The sequence below is a fragment of the Dendronephthya gigantea genome, unplaced genomic scaffold (genome assembly GCF_004324835.1).
Source record: "Dendronephthya gigantea isolate DGI-Jeju-01 unplaced genomic scaffold, DenGig_1.0 000135F, whole genome shotgun sequence".
Classification (NCBI taxonomy): Eukaryota; Metazoa; Cnidaria; class Anthozoa; order Malacalcyonacea; family Nephtheidae; genus Dendronephthya; species Dendronephthya gigantea.
Window position 1 is genome coordinate 381,669 of NW_021163145.1, and position 20,830 is coordinate 402,498.

The 20,830-nt window shown below is 34.4% G+C and overlaps 2 protein-coding genes across 2 annotated transcripts in view; both read right to left on the minus strand.

The window, feature by feature from the left end:
- Positions 1-37: 37 nt before the first annotated feature.
- LOC114536411 (adhesion G protein-coupled receptor E2-like) lies at positions 38-16,924 on the minus strand. The gene is made up of 15 exons (XM_028557768.1): positions 16,851-16,924; positions 14,484-14,613; positions 13,023-13,139; positions 8,520-8,586; positions 7,512-7,601; positions 6,503-6,673; positions 2,486-2,602; positions 2,084-2,212; positions 1,875-1,994; positions 1,667-1,755; positions 945-1,023; positions 715-791; positions 540-585; positions 258-377; positions 38-171 (listed from the first exon to the last, which is right to left on the minus strand). The coding sequence occupies exons 4-15, from the start codon at positions 8,560-8,562 to the stop codon at positions 38-40; spliced, it is 1,215 nt and encodes a 404-aa protein (XP_028413569.1). The 5' UTR covers positions 8,563-8,586; positions 13,023-13,139; positions 14,484-14,613; positions 16,851-16,924.
- LOC114536412 (adhesion G protein-coupled receptor E2-like) overlaps positions 16,794-20,830 on the minus strand; it is a gene marked incomplete at its 5' end in the record, with an annotated part of 24,808 nt that continues 20,771 nt past the window's right edge. Inside the window, 3 exons of the mRNA XM_028557769.1 lie at positions 16,794-16,966; positions 19,650-19,766; positions 19,860-19,979. Of these exons, the coding sequence (XP_028413570.1) occupies positions 16,794-16,966; positions 19,650-19,766; positions 19,860-19,979 (410 nt within the window). The remainder of the gene's footprint in view (positions 16,967-19,649; positions 19,767-19,859; positions 19,980-20,830) is intronic.

The following is a 20,830-nucleotide window of genomic DNA, read 5'->3' on the forward strand; positions in this document are numbered from 1 at the left end:
TATTTCCACTGAAAAACGTCCTACAAAAATTATGATTTTACTTCGTTCTACCTGTGCAGTAAAAGCCGTTGCCACTATATCCAGAATAACATGTACAGATATAAGACCCATCTGTGTTTTTGCACGTAGCATTGAAATGACATGGGGGAGATGTTTGGCATTTGTCAACATCTAAAATGTCCATTCGAGTATACATACTTATAATTTCATCGGTTTCTTTCAAAACATTCAGTAAATTAAGTTAACTACGTTCTTACCTGTGCAGTTAAATCCGTCTCCACTATATCCAGAATCACATCTGCAGATATAAGACCCATCTGTGTTAATGCAGGTTGCGTCAGGGTGACAAGGAAAGGATATTTGGCATTCGTTAATATCTGAAAAGGTAGTTTGGACAAACGTTTTTAAATTTCACTGGTCCTTTCGAAACATATTATAGGAGATTAAATTGTTTACGCTGTTTACCTGTGCAGTTAAATCCATCTCCTGTATATCCAGAATCACATGTGCAAATATAAGATCCATCTGTGTTATTGCACGTAGCATTCGAATGACACGAGGGTGATGTTTGGCATTCGTCAACATCTGAAATGGTATTTTTTACTACTTTCATAATTCCATTTACTGTTTCACTGCTCAAATTTCGGGAAAAAAATATCTACTTTTCTTACCTGTGCAATTAATTCCATCTCCAGTATATCCAAAATCACATGTGCAAATATAAGATCCATCTGTGTTATTGCACATAGCATTGGAATGACATGGGGGAGATGTTACGCATTCGTCAACATCTAAATGGTAGATTTGGCAATTTACACATTTTATTTATTGTTTTATTTTCAAATACCTGGTAAAAAACAATTCCGCTGTCTCACCTGTGCAGTTAAATCCATCTCCAATATATCCAAAATCACATGTGCAAATATAAGATCCATCTGTGTTACTGCACGTAGCATTGGAATGACAAGGAGAAGATATCTGGCATTCGCCAATATCTGAAATGGTAATTTCAGGAAACCTTTTCTATTTTCACAGAATGGACTTGAAATAACTACTATGTAAAAAAAAATTTTTCGTACAATATATTAATTCTTGAATCCATCTCCACTATAGCCAGAATGATAGGTGCTATTGTATAATACCCCATTAAATTTAGAGCGTTTAATTGGTTGATGACGATCACGTGATATTGAATAGAAAGTCTCATTTCCCAAGAGTGCAATGGAAAGCGTTCCATTGCACTCTCCAGAGTGCAATTGTACTATACATTTTTACCATTTTTACCATTGCACTCATAAACATTCATTATTTGTATAATATAAGATCCTTCGGTGTTATGGGGGAGATATTTGGAATTCGTCAACATCTGAAATGTCCGTTTGAGTAAACATTGTAAAATGTTCACTGGTTTTTTTCAAACGATTTAGTAGATTAAATTAACAACGTTTTCTTACCTATGCAGGAAAATCCATCTCCAGTATATCCAGAATCACATGTGCAGATATAAGATCCATCTGTGTTATTGCACGTAGCATTGGAATGACACGGGGCAGATGTTACGCATTCGTCAATATCTGAAATTGTATAGTCTCAGGAAAGGATTTTATATTTCCAATTGATATAACGTTGTCTAACCTGTGCAGTTAAATCCATCTCCAGTATATCCAGAATCACATGTGCAGATATAAGACCCGTCTGTGTTATTGCACGTAGCATTGGAATGGCAAGGGGGAGATGTTTGGCATTCGTCAACATCTGAAATGGCAGTTTTAGTAATTAAATTTTTCAAGGTACTTAGTTTCGATAAACTTTTTTATATTTCCACAGAATCCTCCCGAAACATATAGTAAATTAAATTGTTTACGTTGTCCTACCTGTGCAGTTAAATCCATCTCCAGTATATCCAGAATCACATGTGCAAGAGTAAGATCCATCTGTGTTATTGCACGTAGCATTGGAATGACATGGTGGAGATGTTAGGCATTCGTCAACATCTGAAAAATTCGTTCCAGTAAACATGCTTTTATATTTAACTAGTTTCTTAAAAAAAATTCAGTAAATTGAATTAATTACATTGTCGTACCTGTGCAGTTAATGCCATCACCACTATATCCAGAATCACATGTACAGATATAAGACCCATCTGCGTTACTGCACGTAGAATTGGAATGACATGGCCAAATAAGGGGGGATCCTTGGCATTCGTCGACATCTGACGTGGAAATTTTAGAAAGATTATTTTGCATTTACGTTCTTCTCAAAGACTTCATAAAATTAATTTTCACGTAGCCCTACCTGTGCAGTTAAATCCATCTCCAGTATATCCAGAATCACACGTGCAGATATAAGATCCATCTGTGTTATTGCACGTAGCATTGGTATAGCATGGAAAATCAGTTTGGCATTCGTTTATATCTGAAATGATATTTCTATTTACCAATTTCTTCTCAAAGATCTGGTAAAAATATTATTTCTGTAGTCTAACCTGTGCAGTTAAATCCGTTTCCAGTATATCCAGAATTACATGTGCAAATATAAGATCCATCTGTGTTATTGCACGTAGCATTGGAATGACATGAGGGAGATTGGCATTCGTCAATTTCTGAAACAGCAGTCAATTTTCTATTATTTGTTTGCATATTATTTGCAATCATTGGCAAATAATGCAATTTTATTGGCTAAGGCGGTCCGATTAATGCTCAAATCTTGGGAGTCGTTATTACACTGTTGCCGATAGGGAATAAAAATCGCTATTTATTAATCGATAAAATTTGTTGAATTGAAATTCTATTATATTATCAGGGGGGTGTTTACTCAAGCCAAACGGATTTTATTCTAAGCGGTATTGCACTTACAAAAGAAATCAGTCGAGCGAAACTGAATATATGAATAAACACTCCCTCCCCAAATATCGTTCTACAGGGTGTATCAAAAAAAGTAGACAATTTTGAAATGTTAAGAAAACTATAAACTTATCAAAATATGTCATAGATTTATGCTAGTATGGGTACTTTACCATCTTCAGGTCATTCTAACACTAAAAACAAACAGAAAAATTAACCTCGAAAAATGGAAGAGCGGTTTGTGTAAGCATCATTTTGAATGGCTTGTGCAAACATGAATGAGAAGTTTAAAATCCAATTTGAATTCAAGGGCTGAACGTTTGGGTAATTGTTTACAAAGAATCGAAATTTCAGAAATTTTGATGAAAATTAAGTCAGCCGCGCAACTGCGTAGACGTGGGCTTTTTTCCGTTTAACTCGCAGTTTGAGTAACTTTTTTCATGCACGAATGATTTCATGCATGAGTGATTGCTCGGGTGATTAAGCTAACAATGGTGTTGTGAAAAAAGTTACTCAAGCTGCGAGTTAAACGGAAAAAAGCCCACGTCTACGCAGTTGCGCGGCTGACTTAATTTTCATCAAAATTTCTGAAATTTCGATTCTTTGTAAACAAATACCCAAACGTTCAGCCCTTGAATTCAAATTGGATTCTAAACCTCTCATTCATGTTCGCACAAGCCATTCAAAATGATGCTTCCACAAACCGCTCTTCCATTTTTCGAGGTTAATTTTTCTGTTTGTTTTTAGTGTTAGAATGACCTGAAGATGCCAAAGTACCCATACTAGCACAAATCTATGAGATATTTTGATAAACTTATAGTTTTCTAAACATTTCAAAATTGTCTACTTTTTTTTATACACCCTGTAGTTACGCCAATGAATGCAACCGAGGCGTTGACAATTCCTAGTATCACGTGAAAACCGAATTCAATACCTTATTTTATTATTCAACTCAACTAACTGAAATAGTGATCAAAGAGTGGTGATAAATATTTGATTTCATAATTATTATTATTATTGATTTCTTCAAAACGTGGCGTCAACAATTGCAGAAACTATTATTTGCAAATATGACGACATAATTACAGAATACAAGGAATTATTTGTAAATTTCACGTAATAATTACAGACACAAGGAATTAGTAGTTTGCTACCAAAGCAGGCTGCTAAACAATTAAAACGGAGATTGTATAATTATGTAGTAATGAATAATAATTCCTGTATTTGTAATTATGATGTAAAATTTACAAATTCTTGTCGTCAATAATTGCGACGTCTATATCTACAAATAATAGTTCAGTTTCAAAAATAATATTTTTGACTCTGGCAAAAGCTGGTTTTGAAAAATACAATAGTAATTAAATAGTTATTAAATAAAACAAGACTCCTGTTCTGGCGTTAACTCCGGCGCACGTGCCAGTCTTTAATATAGAGCTTCTGAACATAAATAATACCATTCATATTCGCATTTAGATGCCTTGCGAACCTAAATGTTCGATCGCGAAATTCAGAAGCACATCGTATCTTAAATAGTTATTATCATCGTATATTAAATAGTTATCAAATAAAACAAGACTCCTGTTCTGGCGTTAACTCCGGCGCACGTGCCAGTCTTTAATATATAGAGCTTTTGAACATAAACAATACCGTTCATATTCGCATTTAGATGCCTTGCGAACCCAAATGTTCGATCGCGAAATTCAGAAGCACAATCTTCAATCCTGTGCAAACTACGACGTGTCAACGCGCCCATAATATAAGATCCATCTGTGTTACCGCACGTAGCATTGGAATGACATGGAGGAGATGTTTGGCATTCGTCAACATCTGAAGTGGCAGTCGTAGCATTTTTATTTTTTCATTCCGCAAGGCTTAGTTTACATGTGTCCTCCTCTATAGTCACGCAATGATCGGGGCAATGATCTGTATTCGCGCAATGATCTATACGCGCAATGTTGCTTAAACGGTTGATAAGTTCAAAATGGAAACAAAATTATCAGTATTAATTTTATTGAACAACTGTGCTGAAATATTTCGATGTATAAAAGTTTAATTTTTAATATAAGAACAAATTTAATGCATAGGATTCAGTTTCAGTCATTCACAAGACGTATAAGAGTGTTTTTAAACTTTGGTTCATATCCACCGTTTGAGCTAAACGCCTTTCGAACAACCGGCCCCAGCACGTGAGTGATCCCGCATTTGTCAAAATTTCCTCATAACAATTTTGAATTAAAAATACCTGAATACAATATAGATGATATTTCATAGTTACAAATTTGCAGAGAACATTAATTTTTTACAACCCACCAGATGTGATTCTTTTGGATTTTTAGATTTAATGGCAATGCCGGCGGTTGTTCCGGCGACTAATCAATTCAATGACACTGGTTCTAAAAGTATTTTTTCGGTAAAATAAAATTAAACTTTCTTACCTATGCAATTTGTCCCATTTCCTTCATACCCTACTCGGCATTCGCATGAGAATGAACCTTGTATGTTTGTACAGTTGGCGTTGGCACCACAAGGCGATTGCATGCATTCATTGATATCTGCAACAGTTGAAGTAATTTTTGGGTAAAACATCAATTAATTTAGTGTATTTTTCGTTTAACTCGGAAATACCCGGAATGGGAAATTCCCAAATGTGTAACTTACAATAATTTATTTTTGTTTTAATTCCTATAAAAATCGATCTGAAAATACGCCAATTGCAAAAATGCAAATTATCAACCCTTGCCTGTGCAATTTGATCCATTTGCTTTATACCCATCTGGACAATCACAAACGTATACGACGTTATCTGTATCTGAAAAATGTTCGCTTCTTGAAATTACGACAACAAAACTTTGTATTAGCTAGATCCCTGATATCTGGGAGTATTGCAGCGTTTGATTTGTTTAAAGTAATAATAATCCAGAATTATACTAAAGCAACAACCACAACAACTTTACACCCTGAAGTTCTGAATCATTCTGAATTATCTATTATTAATGTTGAAGCATGGGAAAATGAACAAATTCTTTCTGACCATGGCCATAGCATGCATAGTTTAATGCAAACTATGACAACACGCTGATTCTCTTTTCAATTCTGACGGGTGAAGGGAATCTGCTATGGTCGAATTCTTACAATTGAAAAGAATATCAGACGGAAAATATTTTTCGGTTTAAAAATTCCGCCTAGTGGAAAACCGTTAACTCTTAATTGTATTTTGCGTCTGTAACTTTTCGACAGTGTGACGCCATCTAACGCAAGCCAAATACGCAAGAATTCCTGGGGTGAGCATGAACTTTTTGATGGGGGTAGAAAGATTAGCGTAAAATGACGTTTACCCTTTTGAAAAAATTCAGACACAAAAACATTAACAAAATCTAAAGAATGAGATTTCGCTTTAACGTCTATTGGGTATGATAGAGTAAAATCATGTTCGAATAAACTTGCTTATCACTATAATAATCAATCTCGCAAACCGCCTTTGTGTAACCACATACAATTTATGTTAAATTAGGCTTAAAAAAGCAAAGAATAAAAGAACGATTACAACCTCCTCAACTTTTACCTTACTCCAGGAGATGCGGTAATTAATTATTTTATCTCTGTTAATCATTTCAATATTCCTGCAAATACACTATGAAAAATTTCGGCTCCGCCCATACCTGGCGTGCTTCCACTGGCACTACCACTTCCAGTTCCATTGGTATTTCCACTTCCATTGGAACTTCCACTTTGTGAGGCCTCCACAGTCTCCTTTCTCACGCAGAGTTTTGTCACCGGTTGTTCACGAAGTGCAAACAACTGATCACTTGATTCGTCCTCTTGATTTACATCTAATTAAAAAAATTGTGGCAATCTCACTTCGATCTCTTTTTTAAAACCTTTTTTACACAGCCATGGCTTACATTACTTAATACTTATCACCATTACGAATATGCTATGCTGTGAAAATCGTTTGACTGATACTGCAAACCTTCTGGAAGCAATATACGTAACATAGTCCGCCTTTTTATCCCATCCAAAAATATGATTCTAGTTTGGAGGATTTGATGATAAACACTTAGAGCACAAGAGGAACCATTAGTGGCCCAATTTTTAGCATCTTCGTAATGATACTGCATATTATCGATTGTAAATAATGTAGAATTTTTTTAATTTTCAACCTTTTATCGTAAACTTACAAACTTTTATAATCTTTTAATTTCATACAATAACGATAAAATATGTATAGAATCTTATAACTTTTTTAAACTATTTTAGCTTAATAGCTATTCAGTGCATGTAATAAACCATTACCAATAACTCTTGTGATTTAAATAATAATCCTTTTATTGTCTTCATATCTCTGAATTTTATATCGCCTCACTAGAGATACAACCGTATTTTTACATTCTGTTGTAACTTATGTTTCATCAATTTCTCCTCATACTGTTTATATCTGTTTTCCACTAGGCGGAATTCTTCATCGTTTTTCTCACATGAGATATGCATGAAAGCGCGCAAACAATGAAAAGTTCCGCTTCGAGCGAAAAAAAATTCACTCATTTGAAAACAGCCCTTATTTACTTCATTAACAGCCTTCTCTTACAATAATTTTTAAGAAAAGACAACGTAATATTTCAACTACAGGGCATATCCAGTCATAGATAAAAAAACAAGAATGATTCTTACCTTTAAGGTTCGTAACATCCCACGATTGTTCCACCTGAAACCTCTCCTCCCAATCTTCAATTACTGCATCAATCCGCCAGGTTAGTATTGCTATAAAAAAAATGAATGAATGTGGAATATCATATCTTTGAGTTAGGTGATTGAATGGCCCGATTTCTACTAGCGACGAATCATCCTTCCAGACGAACTTGGGCAATTAAGCGAAAGTTCCAGTTCGTCTGTGTGTAAAGACGGCAAACACACAGATCATCCATCCGGACGAACTCGGCAAAGCAGATATATCTTCGTCTTCTCGTTCGTCTTTGTGTGAACACGTGCAAACACATGGATCATCCGTCAACACGAATTTGCGCATAGTTCATCGATTTAGACTAATTTGAATGTGTAGTTCGTCTTGACGCATCATTCGTCTGTTAGTATAAATACGGGGTAAAGAACAGAGAACTACGAAAAATTCATCATAACACGGCTCTTGTGCACCCTTTTCACGACATTTCCCAATTCCCGTGCACTTTCTAAACGCGCGATTTTGTTTCGTCTGACATATTCATGTCACATCACATTCGTCTAGTTAGTTTGTCGTGTGTTCATACTCAGACAGACGGATCATTCGTCCAGACGGGTGATTTGTCTCTAGTATAAGTCCGGCCAATAATAGTAGCTATGACGTAATAAAAAAAAAAACAAGAATCACATTTTTTTGCAATAGATTGTTTTACTGAAAGAATAAACGATTAAATTTAATAATGTACTGCCAGTACATAAATTGCATTTCTTTAGTTTGTTACATTTTATTTTAGAACAATCCACAAAATAAATAGGCGACAACCTCATTTCAAGGTTCTTCGCCCAACCAAAAAACGCAGATGATGTGAAAACATATGTCAAGTTTTTCATTCAATGTGCAATTAAATTGTATACGACCCGAAACTATTAGCATGTGCGAGCAACATAGCTACCTACCTTAAAAAAATTGGAAATTGTCACGAATTGTATTGGGTTACTTACCAAAAATAAACAGGAGGCTGAAGAGAATCCATCGATCCGCCATCAGGTCCAACGATCACAAATATTTCTACGTACATAAAAACGATCAGAGTTAGTTGTGCAGCTCACCTGGCGTAAGAGCGATGTCCTTACAGATGATCCAAGAATAATAATATTTAGTACGGACTGTATTCCTCTAAACGACATAAGTGCATGCACGGGAGAAAGTGCATGCCAGCTGTTAAAAGGGATTTGTTTTATTATTATTTGTGCTAAAAACTTAATTAACTGTTACAGAATTTGTTTTATTGAGGTAATTCGCCCTGACATGCACAATAAGGCCACGCCGGTATTTACGTAAACACATGTTTATCCAACCAACTTTTTGGTTGTTAGGGCTGTTTCATTCAACGTATCTTCTATGGGTAATTAAGTACGCACACATAAACTACAAGTAATCCTTGTACAGCTAATTAGAAAAATATTCCCAACCAACTAAAAATTTCCGGTCACGGCTGTGAAGCTTGTATCTGACTACGTGGAAACGAGGCGGTTTACCTTGGCTTACCCTGGATCCCCCCCCCCCCTTTGTCGGATTTCACATAACAACAAATTACAACAAAATTCGACATAAAAAAATTATGACTATAAACACCAATCCTCACTCTGCTCTATTTAAACTGGCCTCGCGCCACGGAAACGCAATTATTTTGACGTATAGCCATAAAAAAGCTGGAATTCAAGCTAGCTCATACTACCTAGCACAGATTTACCAAAGATTTATATAGCTAATCAATAAAATTAATATCACCAGCATCGTCGTTAACAAATCCGCCAAGAAACGAAATTTCGCAGTCAGAGTTCTACTATTATTACTTTTCTTTAAAACAGTAAAAAAGGCCAGAGCGGTGCATGTCCAAAAGAATTTCAAAAGACAGATTACTAGCATCTTAGTGTGATTCAAAAACCTCGAATTCAAATATATCGTTTTATTTACATCTGCTTATAGCATGGGGAATACAGTTTCATCGCTATATTGCTGAAGAAATACTCAAATATTTAAATCGCTGCTTACGGTCAAGTGACACGTGCGAGTTTTTTTTCTAGCGCAAGCAACGCAACATTTTGGCAACGGTTCAAATTATTTTCGTTGCGTTGTTCGCGCGAGTTGTGGTTACACGTGATGATAACTCAACCGCTTCGAAACCAGCCTCGTACCAGGCGCTTTAGTAGTAAAATATATAACGTTAAATTCAACTATTGCATAGATGTAAAAACGCGAGCGTGCGCGGGTGGTTTTGTTTATCGGATATAATTTGTAATACGAAACTCTTAACATTAATCAACCTAGAACATTTTTAAAAACCTGTAAAAACCTTAATTTAACTCATGGTAACTTTATTATAAAATTATTGTATTGTATTATGTTGTATAATTCATTTGGATGTTTACATTTTGAAATCATTTTCTGTCAGGCGCTAACTTTGTGAAAACCACCCCAAGCACCCCCGCGTGCTCGCCTGAAGATGAGGAGAGGAAGGTAGAAGGATAGTAAAAGAAAGAATAATTCTAAAGTCACCCCTGGTTTCTAGAGTGGGAAAAAAGGCAGTCAACTTCTGTATGAATTAGCTGCAGGGTTTAAAGTAAAGCTCCCTCTGAATTGCTTTGCATGTGCAGTTAAAACATTCGATAATGTTGTAAAATATTCATACCTGGTAATTTATAGTCCATTCAAGCAATATTTCAGACTGAAGACAGTATGTTAGCTCAGAGAAAATTCAAATATGAGGAATTTCGCGCCAAACCATTGCAATCATTTTTGAAATATTATTCACAGCTAGAAATCACGGTCATGGAATATGCTGATTTCACAAAATAATTTGCATTTTTGTTCAAATATCTTTCATTCGCTGCGCTATAAATTATATTTGGCATTCTTGAATTTTGAAAAAATTGAGAAAATCATTCAATATTTATACAATTTACCCTGGTAGTTTCTTGTAAAGAAAAGCATATCGAAGTTCCTCGGGTAATGTTTTGCTGGTACGGGTTTATACCCTGGTATTCGACGTTATAAAACTTTGGCTTGCAAATGCAGGAAGAATACTAATAAAAATTTTAAAAATCCACCCCAAAATATTTGGAGTAGCTTGCTCCGCAACTAGCAATCGAGGCAAATTACAACCGATTTCTTTTTAACCGACATGAGTTATATTTTATATTATAGTTTTAGTACTTTGTATTATACAATTTACTAGAAAAACCGACACGGCTATAATTTGACAATGTTGCAAATTTCGACGGAAATAGCTAGAATGTTAATTTTCACATGATTAGCGAGTTTAAGATGCACCAAATCTACGATCGCGACGCGGACATTACATGAAAATTGCTACCAGTGTGAAGAAACCAGTATTCATTTGTTTCACATACGGCTTTGACTTTATTTATCAAAGGGAGTCCATAATTTTCATCCCTGTTAAGAAACTGTGGAAATTCGAGAAAATTACTTCACGTCCGCGTCGTAGATTTGGTTTCTGGCAATGACATGGCAGAATACTAGACACTATGGCAGAATACTAGACACTATTTTGATATTCATGGATATATTTTACTGGCGACTGATGTATAACACCATGTTCATTTAATATTGGTTCAAAACAAAAAAATATTCCTCGTGATAACTTGAGAAATTAATGACAGTGCCGATATATTCGACCAGGCTCGTTCATTGCCGTCGTTCAAGATACAAGCTGTATTATTAATGTCCGTCATGCACTAAGCAGGAACAGAGGTGTTTAAGACATCCCGCTGCTCAAGCATAATCATACTCTGTTAAAGAACCCTTGTTTCACACATTTCCACATTTTTTTATAATTACTCTGGGTTTTTAGTTCCCGGTTCAATTCCAAGTCATAGTTTAAGAATTAGCTACCACGCATAAGGAATAATAACTATAACGTCTGCATACTGTCTATGATAAATATAGCGGTTGGAATTAATGTGTTTTCGTGGCATAAAGTGAACACAACCTCTTGGACTGGTGGTCGTTTTGCAAATTTTATGGTATAGATAATAGATCAGATTATAAGCAAATATACAGTATGTTAAAGACAACGTTTTATCAAGAAACATGCTTCATCACCTGAGCTATGTAATATCTACATCGTAAGGAGGAATATTTTGCTAAACGTATGATGTCTTAAGCCAAGCTAAGGGCCGATTACATGGGTGATTTTTAACCCTGAGGTGGAATATAACCCTGTTGACCGGGATGAATTTTTTTTCGGTTACATGAATAATTTAATCTACAGGGCTGAGAACTTCAGCCCTAGGTTCAAAAAAGGCCGCAAATAATAAATTCGCGTTTTGTTTTCAGTCACGCGCGTAAATGGCACTACTATATACGCATTTTCGAATAACTTCAGGCCTGGTTTAATTGAAACGATTACGTGACAAAATTTAATCCCCGGGGCTAGTTTTACCCGGTAAAGGTTGAGATTTCAGCTCGGGTAGCTCAGGCATGGATAATTAAATCACAGTTAATAGAATATACATGGTTTGGAGACCACAAAAAACTGCAAAACAACTCATTAACTAAGTTGAGGTAGATTAATGCAAATAATTGCTCGCTTATCACATGTCTATTGTATAATGCACAGATAAACCAATAGCAATCTTTTAATTCATATATTTTTCAAAAGGTTGGGGAGCTTAGCAAGACGAAAGCTATTGGTAAATTTGGCTAAAATACAATAGATACGTGACGAGAAAGGAACCATTTTTTCATAAACCTTGACAATAACATAGCTTTCATTTAGTCACAGTTAATAGAATTTACATGAGGTATATTCTATAAACTGTGACCAAATGAAAGCTATTCGTCTTAAAGTGCCACTTGTGGGATCTTTACGGATTTGAATAGAGCTTGAAATTTGAAAAATTAGTTTATAAGTTCTACAACCTTTTTTGATATAGTTAAATATAGTTTCGGAAATATTTACATCCAAACATGACGATTTGCCTAAATTTACGTCGTGCTCGGGGGCCTAGAACTCAGGAACCGAGTTCTTGTCAAACATAATATAATCAATTGTAATTTTACTTCGATCTTCCAATAACGTAAAATATTTTGAGAAAAACTCGCCCAGTTGCTACAGCCATACACAACGCACCGTTCCCACATTTTCTTCTTGAAAAGCGCAAACTATATCGCCACTGAAACCCTTTTTGTTTACATTCCCCCCAACCGACGTATTTTCGAAACTATTTAATTACATCAAAAAAGGTTGTAGAACTTATAAACTAATTTTTCAAGCTCTATTCAAATCCGTAAAGATCCCACAAGTGATATAAGCACTTTAACAGCGCATGCGTAGTGAACTAAAGTAAACATTCAATATGCCCTCAGCCACCAATTCATTTTGCACTGCCATCGTAGAATGACCAAAGTCGCCGGAAAAGTCGCCCGCACACGAGAGCAACTGGCCGACGCCAATGGCCACGAATCAAATTCGGTTTTACCTGTACATCTTCTCCCATTTTTCTCATAAGCAGTATGACACTCACACAAGTGTGAACGAATTGTGTTTCTGCAGTTGGCATTCACATCACAAGGGCTGAAAACGCATTCATCGATATCTGCAACATAGAAAACTCCATTGTCTGCAATACTAGTACTGTCCAGAAATAACCTAACAAAAACCGCGGTTAATCTAAGGTCAAACCTCGGTCTGATCGCGGTTGAACCGAGGTCAGACCGAGGTAAAACCAGGGTGAGACGGAGCTTGAACCTCGGTCTAACTCGGTCTGACAGACATTTCTTTAGATGTTTTTTATTTGATTATAGTGTTGTCGTTCTCAGAAGTTCATAACATTCCGTTCGGAAGCGAACGGCAACAGCGATCGTATTTTTTTCTTTGCGCTCGTCTGCGGTTTTTATTGGTCAACCGCAATCGAACCGCAACCAGACCGATATTATATTATTATTATTAATTATTGTGTTATCAATGATTATATATTATCACCTATTAATATTATTTTACTTTTTGTTAATTATTTTAAAAATCCACTCCAATTTTTTAAATATTCTATGTGCTCTGGTGACAAGCAAGCTCGAATTTCTTGGGATATTTGCACAAGAGAGGGTGCAAAGAAACGTGTCATCCATTATGTTCACCTGCATGTATATTCGTATGAACGCGATTTTTAAAACAAATACGATAAATATATATAGATAGATAGATACTTGAAATCTAATTAGAATTGCATATGTTGTGTAATATTATAGAAATCCCATGCTAATGTAATGATATGCAATTCTAATTAGCCTTCGAGTATCTATCTATCTATCTATCTGCGGCTAACGTTTTTGCAAATGGGTGTATATATATATATATATATATATATATATATATATATATATATATATATATGTGTGTGTGTGAGCTATTTTATAGTTGATTTTCAATTTGAATTGGAACCACAAGGAGAGAGGGCAAATTCATCCACATCTGCATAACAAATATATGATATCATTCTCACAATTAAAATAGTAAAAATAATCTGTATGATAATTTACTCAGCAATAAAAAACCTTGTGATATAACGTTTGGGAGAATAATAAATGGGCACATTCGGCCCAAGAAATGCATAAATTTTGCATGATTTGGTTATCCCTGAACACATGAAGACTATACTATAGGCTGGTTTTACTATTGTTTATAATTATTTCATTTAAAAACCAAGCGAGCCAAAAATTTGTTCGCAGACAGTTTGTCGTATTTCAAAAAAAAGAACATAATGTTCAGAATGCAGCTAAGCATTTTTTTTCCTACAACTAAACATCCTTTTTAAATCCACTCAAAATGATCTCGGTTCTCAGGGCTTGGGAAATGACATTCAATTTCTGGAACTGTATATGAAAACAGTGCAAGTGTTTACCGATTAATCTTCCCTGCTTGTTCCAGAGGAGGAAACTTATACCTGTGAAATGTCACCCATTTCCTTCGTATCCAGCTTTACATTCACAACAATATGAAACAACACTGTTGATCCTTGCAGTTTGCGTTTAAATCACATGTATTCGCATTTGCATCTGCACATTCATCCATATCTGTCAAAGAGAGAAATAATGATTTAAACTTATGGTATATATAATTGTTAATTAATGACAAATAATAGTAATAGACACTTCCTGAATTTGCTTGAGTGCAATGTTAAATATTATCAAATCTCTCAACCCATTCTACCCTCCTTTTCTACCTCCATTAATGATCATTCACAATTCCAATCAATTCATCATGAAAATGCTTTTGATGAAATCGAACAATATAAAGAAGCTTTATCCATATAGAAATCAATTAATGTTAACACGAAAATCAACAAATTATCCCTAACAGAATATATATGGATTTATGTATCTGAAGCCTGAAGGCAATATATATAGCTTTGTGGTAATTTTAATGATAGGCAGACTCTAATGCACAATTTAAGTACACCCTTTGTTACATTAACCCCCCAGAATTTGGTATAAATCTGAAACATTTACTCCTTTGAAATTGAGCTCTTGCCTCCTGGCAGGGGAGCACTGTATTATTATTAAATATGAAAGCCACAGTGGTATAAAAATTGCCTAAAATGGACAAAAACATTTCCTTGAGCCTTCAACCCAAAGACCATCATCAGGAGACAATTAACTTACTCATCAAAAGAAGGTACTTAGGAGGAAACAACAAGGCAGTTGTTATGCTATATTTCAAACAAAGACATCAGAAACACTGTCATATTGCTGCTTCTTAATTATATACATCACAACATTGGACTATTCTATTTAAATATTCAAACCCCTACTGAGAAAATCCAAAACTATTTTAGCTCCACTGAGGAATTCTAGACCATAATTTTAATAGCTAATCTGAGGAATTTTAAGTTATTGCTTATCTGCCCTGCTATACAGGCTTCTTCAAAAGCTAAGAAGAGATATTTAATAGAATAGCCTATCAATTAACTATTCAAAACATATAATAACACGTAAAATCATGGCCCAAATCATCGCAAGATGAAAGAAAACCTGAATATGTTAACTCCGTATGTTGGCATATTTACATTTATGAAACATCAACCCACCTCATAAAATACCGCAAATTTTCGCAGATAAAGAGTCTATTTTCTCATATCCTACACTTCCATATCTTTATCGACAATATGTAGAGTAAATAGCAAGATACAATTCACAATTGCCACATTCGCAATCAAAAAACAATAATTCTTTATATGCGTTATACGTTGCTTCGCAAAGTATTCAAATTTCCCTCGTGGTCTACGCTCGAAAGGAATAATGGGATAAATGAAATCAGGCTCTTTGCGTCAGGCTCTTCGTCAGGCGCAGGCTGAACCTTATATACCTTTGAAAAAATTTTTAGAATCCATCTTACGCGGGATTTCTGCAAATGGGAAACAGTATTTTGCCGACATTATAATAACTGATCTATATTCTATATTGACGGATCTTGGTTGAATATGTCACGCGCCCTATGCTTGCAAGTGGCCAAAGTGCAAGTGGCCAAAGCTTCATTGTTGACCACGACGCTTTAGCTGAATTGTCTAATGCTCGGAACGAAAAACAATAAAAAAACACCCTATAGCTTTTTGAAATGAACAAACTTCAACAATAAGGCACATTTGAAGCATAAGTGAAACAATTTACTCTCTCTTGCTGAAGTTCTTGAAATTCCTAAATTTTACAGCGAAGAGCACTTTCTTAGTGAAAATATATATCATTAATATCCGAATTAATATATAACTCCGAATTAACTAACCAGCCTCGTATAGTTATGACATTTGTTATAATTTCAAGTAATTAATTATTTTCGGAAAATAAGAAACTACAATTTTCGATTGAAGTTCCAAACGTTTTTTGGAAAAACAGCTATCAAATCCTTTATAAGAAGACCGTAGATTCATAAGATTTTTAAATGTATAATGAAATACACTTTTATTTTTATATAGTATTTTTGCACCAGTGAAAATAACAAATCCTACATTCTGATTCTACAAATCCTACATTCAAATATGACGCATTATGCTGTTATATTCACCTTCAGGTCAGGTGAATATAATATAACCGAAAATTAATTGCAAAATGGAGAATAGCCGTTTTGTGGACGGTTTCTTACGAAGAGATAAGCGAACAAATGCAGTTCTTATGTCAGTTCACTTGTGGAATTCGCTCGACTTCGTCTCCTCCCCCATAATCACCTCGCCTTTAGCGAATAATTATTAAATATTAAATTTTCAAAAAGATTCCTTAGAACCTTCGACTATCGCAGAGATAAAGAAGCCCAATTTTACCTGTACAATCTCTCCTATTTCCTCTATATCCAATATGCATTTACAAAGGTATTTTCCATTCGTATTTGTGCAGATTGCATCCATACTGCACGGGCTCTCTGCACATTCGTTCACACCTGCAAACATAAACAAAACGAACATACCGAACATCGCTTCGTTTTTGTGTTTGTTTGTTTTTCATCTATTAGGTACTGAAGAGAACAAAATGAAAAAAAATCCGTTGCAATATTTTAATCACAACGATTTCGATTATGTGGAAAATATATATTTTTCGCAAAATTAATGGTCTACAAAATTGTAATGAAAAAAATAAAAAATGCGAATTAACCTATATACAATTCTCCCCAGTCCTCTCATATCCAGGGTGACATACACAGGTATGATGCATCAGTGTTTATACAATTTGAATTGGAGCCACAAGGAGAATGGGAACATTCAACCACATCTGTAACAAATATATAAATGTCATTCTCACAATGAAAATGCTAAAAATAATCTGTATGATGATAAATCAATATTAAAAATATATCTTTGGTACAGTGTTTGGGAGATGAATAAATGAATACAGGCAAAATCAGTATTTCCATAGAGCAAGATACCTAGATAACTGAAAAATAGTGAAAATTAGTAACCGCGCAGTAGTTGTAGTTCTGCATGCTATAACAATGGGCGGCCCAAAAATGCGCATGCTTCGGATATTCCTGCACACATGAAGACTATAGTTTATAATTATTTCATTTAAAAACCATATATAGCGAACCAAAAATGTGTTCGGAGACAGTTTGTCGTATTTCCAAAAAGTATGACAGTTCAGAATGTAAGCAAAGCATTTTTCATGTACAACTGAACATCGTTTATAAATATACCCAAAATGACCTCCAAAGGGTTCTCAGAGGCTTGGGGAACGACATCTCATCCCTAATCGACTTTACACAACTAACTATTGCGATAACTTCTATCACAATAATTTCAAGCGTGTTCGTTCAATGTAGAAATAAAGAACTAAGAACAATTTCGTATTAGAAAATTATAATATTACTTATTTAATATAATTATTATATTATTAGAATACTAATTATTATTTAATTAGTATTCTCAAAATAAGAATATAATTTTCTTGATGACAAAAATATTCTTAAAACGAGAAATATCTCGCTTTCAAGAATTTTTTTCTTAAAATAAGAACGATTTTCTTAATTTATTGACGAATACAGCTGTTTTCGTAAATCAAGAAATTGTAATTTACTTAAATCAAGAAATTACTGCGGAGCAATTTCTTATTTTCAGAAAATAATTTTTCAATTTTAGAATTTTTTCATGAATTTTTCTTGATAATTTTCTTTAATAAGAAATTTTTCTTATTTCAGTTTTCATATTAAGAAAATGTTCTTATTATTCTCCCAACAAGAAATCTTCTTATTTCAAGAACATTTTCTTGAAATAAGTTTTTTTCTCTTGAAATAAAAAAAACGATTTTTTGCTGTGTATCCACCATACGTATGATGTGCTGTATAATATATACTAATAACTAGAAATAATATATTTGTCGCAGATATGTTGTTTATGTCTGTCCGTATAAGTTTTCTTGAGGAGACTATGAAGGCGAAACTGAATGAAAACAGTGCAAGTTTACAGCTTAATCTTTCCCGCTAGTTCGCAAAGAGGAAACTTTTACCTGTCACCTGTGCAATGTCGCCCATTTCCTGCGTATTCAGTTTTACATTCATAACGATCTGTATCGACTGTGTTCTTTCAGTTTGCATTTAAATCACACGCATTTGCATTTGCATTTGCATTTGCATTTGCATTTGCATTTGCATTTACATTTACATTTGCATTTGCATTTGCACATTCACACACATCTGTCAAAGAGAGAAATAATGATTCGAGTTCGTGGTATATAATTGTTAATTATAGGTTTGTGGTCAATCTTCTTTTAAGGATGACACGATCTCTATAAGCATTTTAAGAAGATAGGAAAAAGAGAAGCTTTCCCTTTTATGGAAGTTGAAAAGTATTTTCATTGTACCAACATACATATTCCGTTCAATTGCTGTGCAGTGTTGACAAATTTCTCCAGGTATGCAAATATTTTATGTTCATTGACTTGAAGAATAATCAATTTCTCAAAAATGAATAATGATAATGACTTGAAAGCAGAATGTCACGCCCAATTTTTTTGGGGGCTGGTCATGCTACCGTTGCTGCAATATACCTTTGATTACCATGGCATTGGTACACGTGGAAGCTCGATTAAATCTCCCCGAATATGCCTACAAAACAGTTGCAGGTTTTACATAAAAAAATCATCACTATAGCTTTCTTCAATACCTTGGCTTTCAAATTTATGTTAAAATATTCAAAAGGAAATTCCCACTCACCTTGGCTTTAATACTCAATCGATCAAAAAGCAGTCGTAAGTAAAATACGCTTCAAAGCAAACACGCAGCAAAAAAAACGAACTCAAGATGCAGAAGATGGAAGATGCAGAAACCAAACTTTCAAAAAGAAAATTTTTCGAATCCGAACTAACTAACCAGCTTCGTCGTAATGATTTTTGTTATCATTTTAAGTATAGATGTAATTAATTATTTTCAGCAAATAAGAAACTACTATTTTCGCTTGAATTTCCAAAATATTTTTGGGAAAAAAAGCGATTAACAACCGATTGATTCATAACCAGACCTATGAGATTTTTTGTGTGAGATATGTATAATGATATACACATATATTAAATACGTTTTCTCAAAAAATACTACAACCTCTGATTATCGCAGAAATAAAGAACCCCTTTTTTACCTGTACAATTTTTCCCATTTCCTTTATATCCACTTTTGCATTTACAAAAGTATGAACCATCCGTATTTGTGCAGTTTGCATCCATACTGCACGGGCTCTCTGCACATTCGTTCACATCTGCAAATAACGAGATCTGTTGCAACATTTTAATCACAATGAATGGTTATGTAGAAAATATGTGAAAAAATAAAAAATACCCATGAAGTTTACCTGTACAATTCTCCCGGCCGGCCCTTTTATATCCAGTGTGACATTCACAAAAGTATGAACCATCAGTATTTACACAATTTGAATGTGGACCACAAGGAAAATGCGCACATTCATCCACATCTGTAACAAATATATAAATACTAAAAATGTGTTAGATACGCAGACAGTACGTTAATGTCGTATTTCAAAAAATAACATTTCTGAATGTAAAGAAAGCGTTATTTTTGCGTAGCTAAAGCTGAATATCATTTTTAAATCTACCCCATTTAATCTCCAAGGGGTTCTCAGAGGCATGGGGAACGAAATTTCATCACTAATCGCCCTTAAAACTATTGCGATAACTTTTATCACAATAATTTCTATCGTGCTCGTTCAATGTAGGAATAAAGTAATCACCTTATACGGGATGATGTGCGAATATAACTATAAAAGTGTCGATAATAACTAGAAAGCAGATATGTTGTTTATGTTGGTTAGTTTTTCCAATGCAACTCCAGTGGCAGCACTGAAAACAGTACAAGTTACAGCTTATCCTGCTCATTTTTTGTACTTGTGCAATTTCGCCCATTTCCTTCGTATCCAGTTTGACATTCACAACGATATGAACCAACAGTGTTCTCGCAGGTCGCGTTTAAATCACATGCATTTGCATTTGGATCTGCACACTCATTCATATCAGTCAAACAGAGAAATAATGATTCGAGTTCGTGGTATTTTATAATTGTTAATTATCGGTTTGTGGTAAATCTTTCTTTAAAGGATGACACGATCTCTATAAGCATTTTAAGAAGATAGAAAAAAGAAAACCTTTCCCTTTTATGGATGTTCAAAAATATTTTCATTTAACCAACATACATATCCCGCTTAATTGCTGTGCAGTGTCAACAAATTAGTCCGGGTATCCAAATATTTTATGTTCATTGACTTTAAGAATAATCAATTTCTCAAAAATGAATAATGACTAATGACTA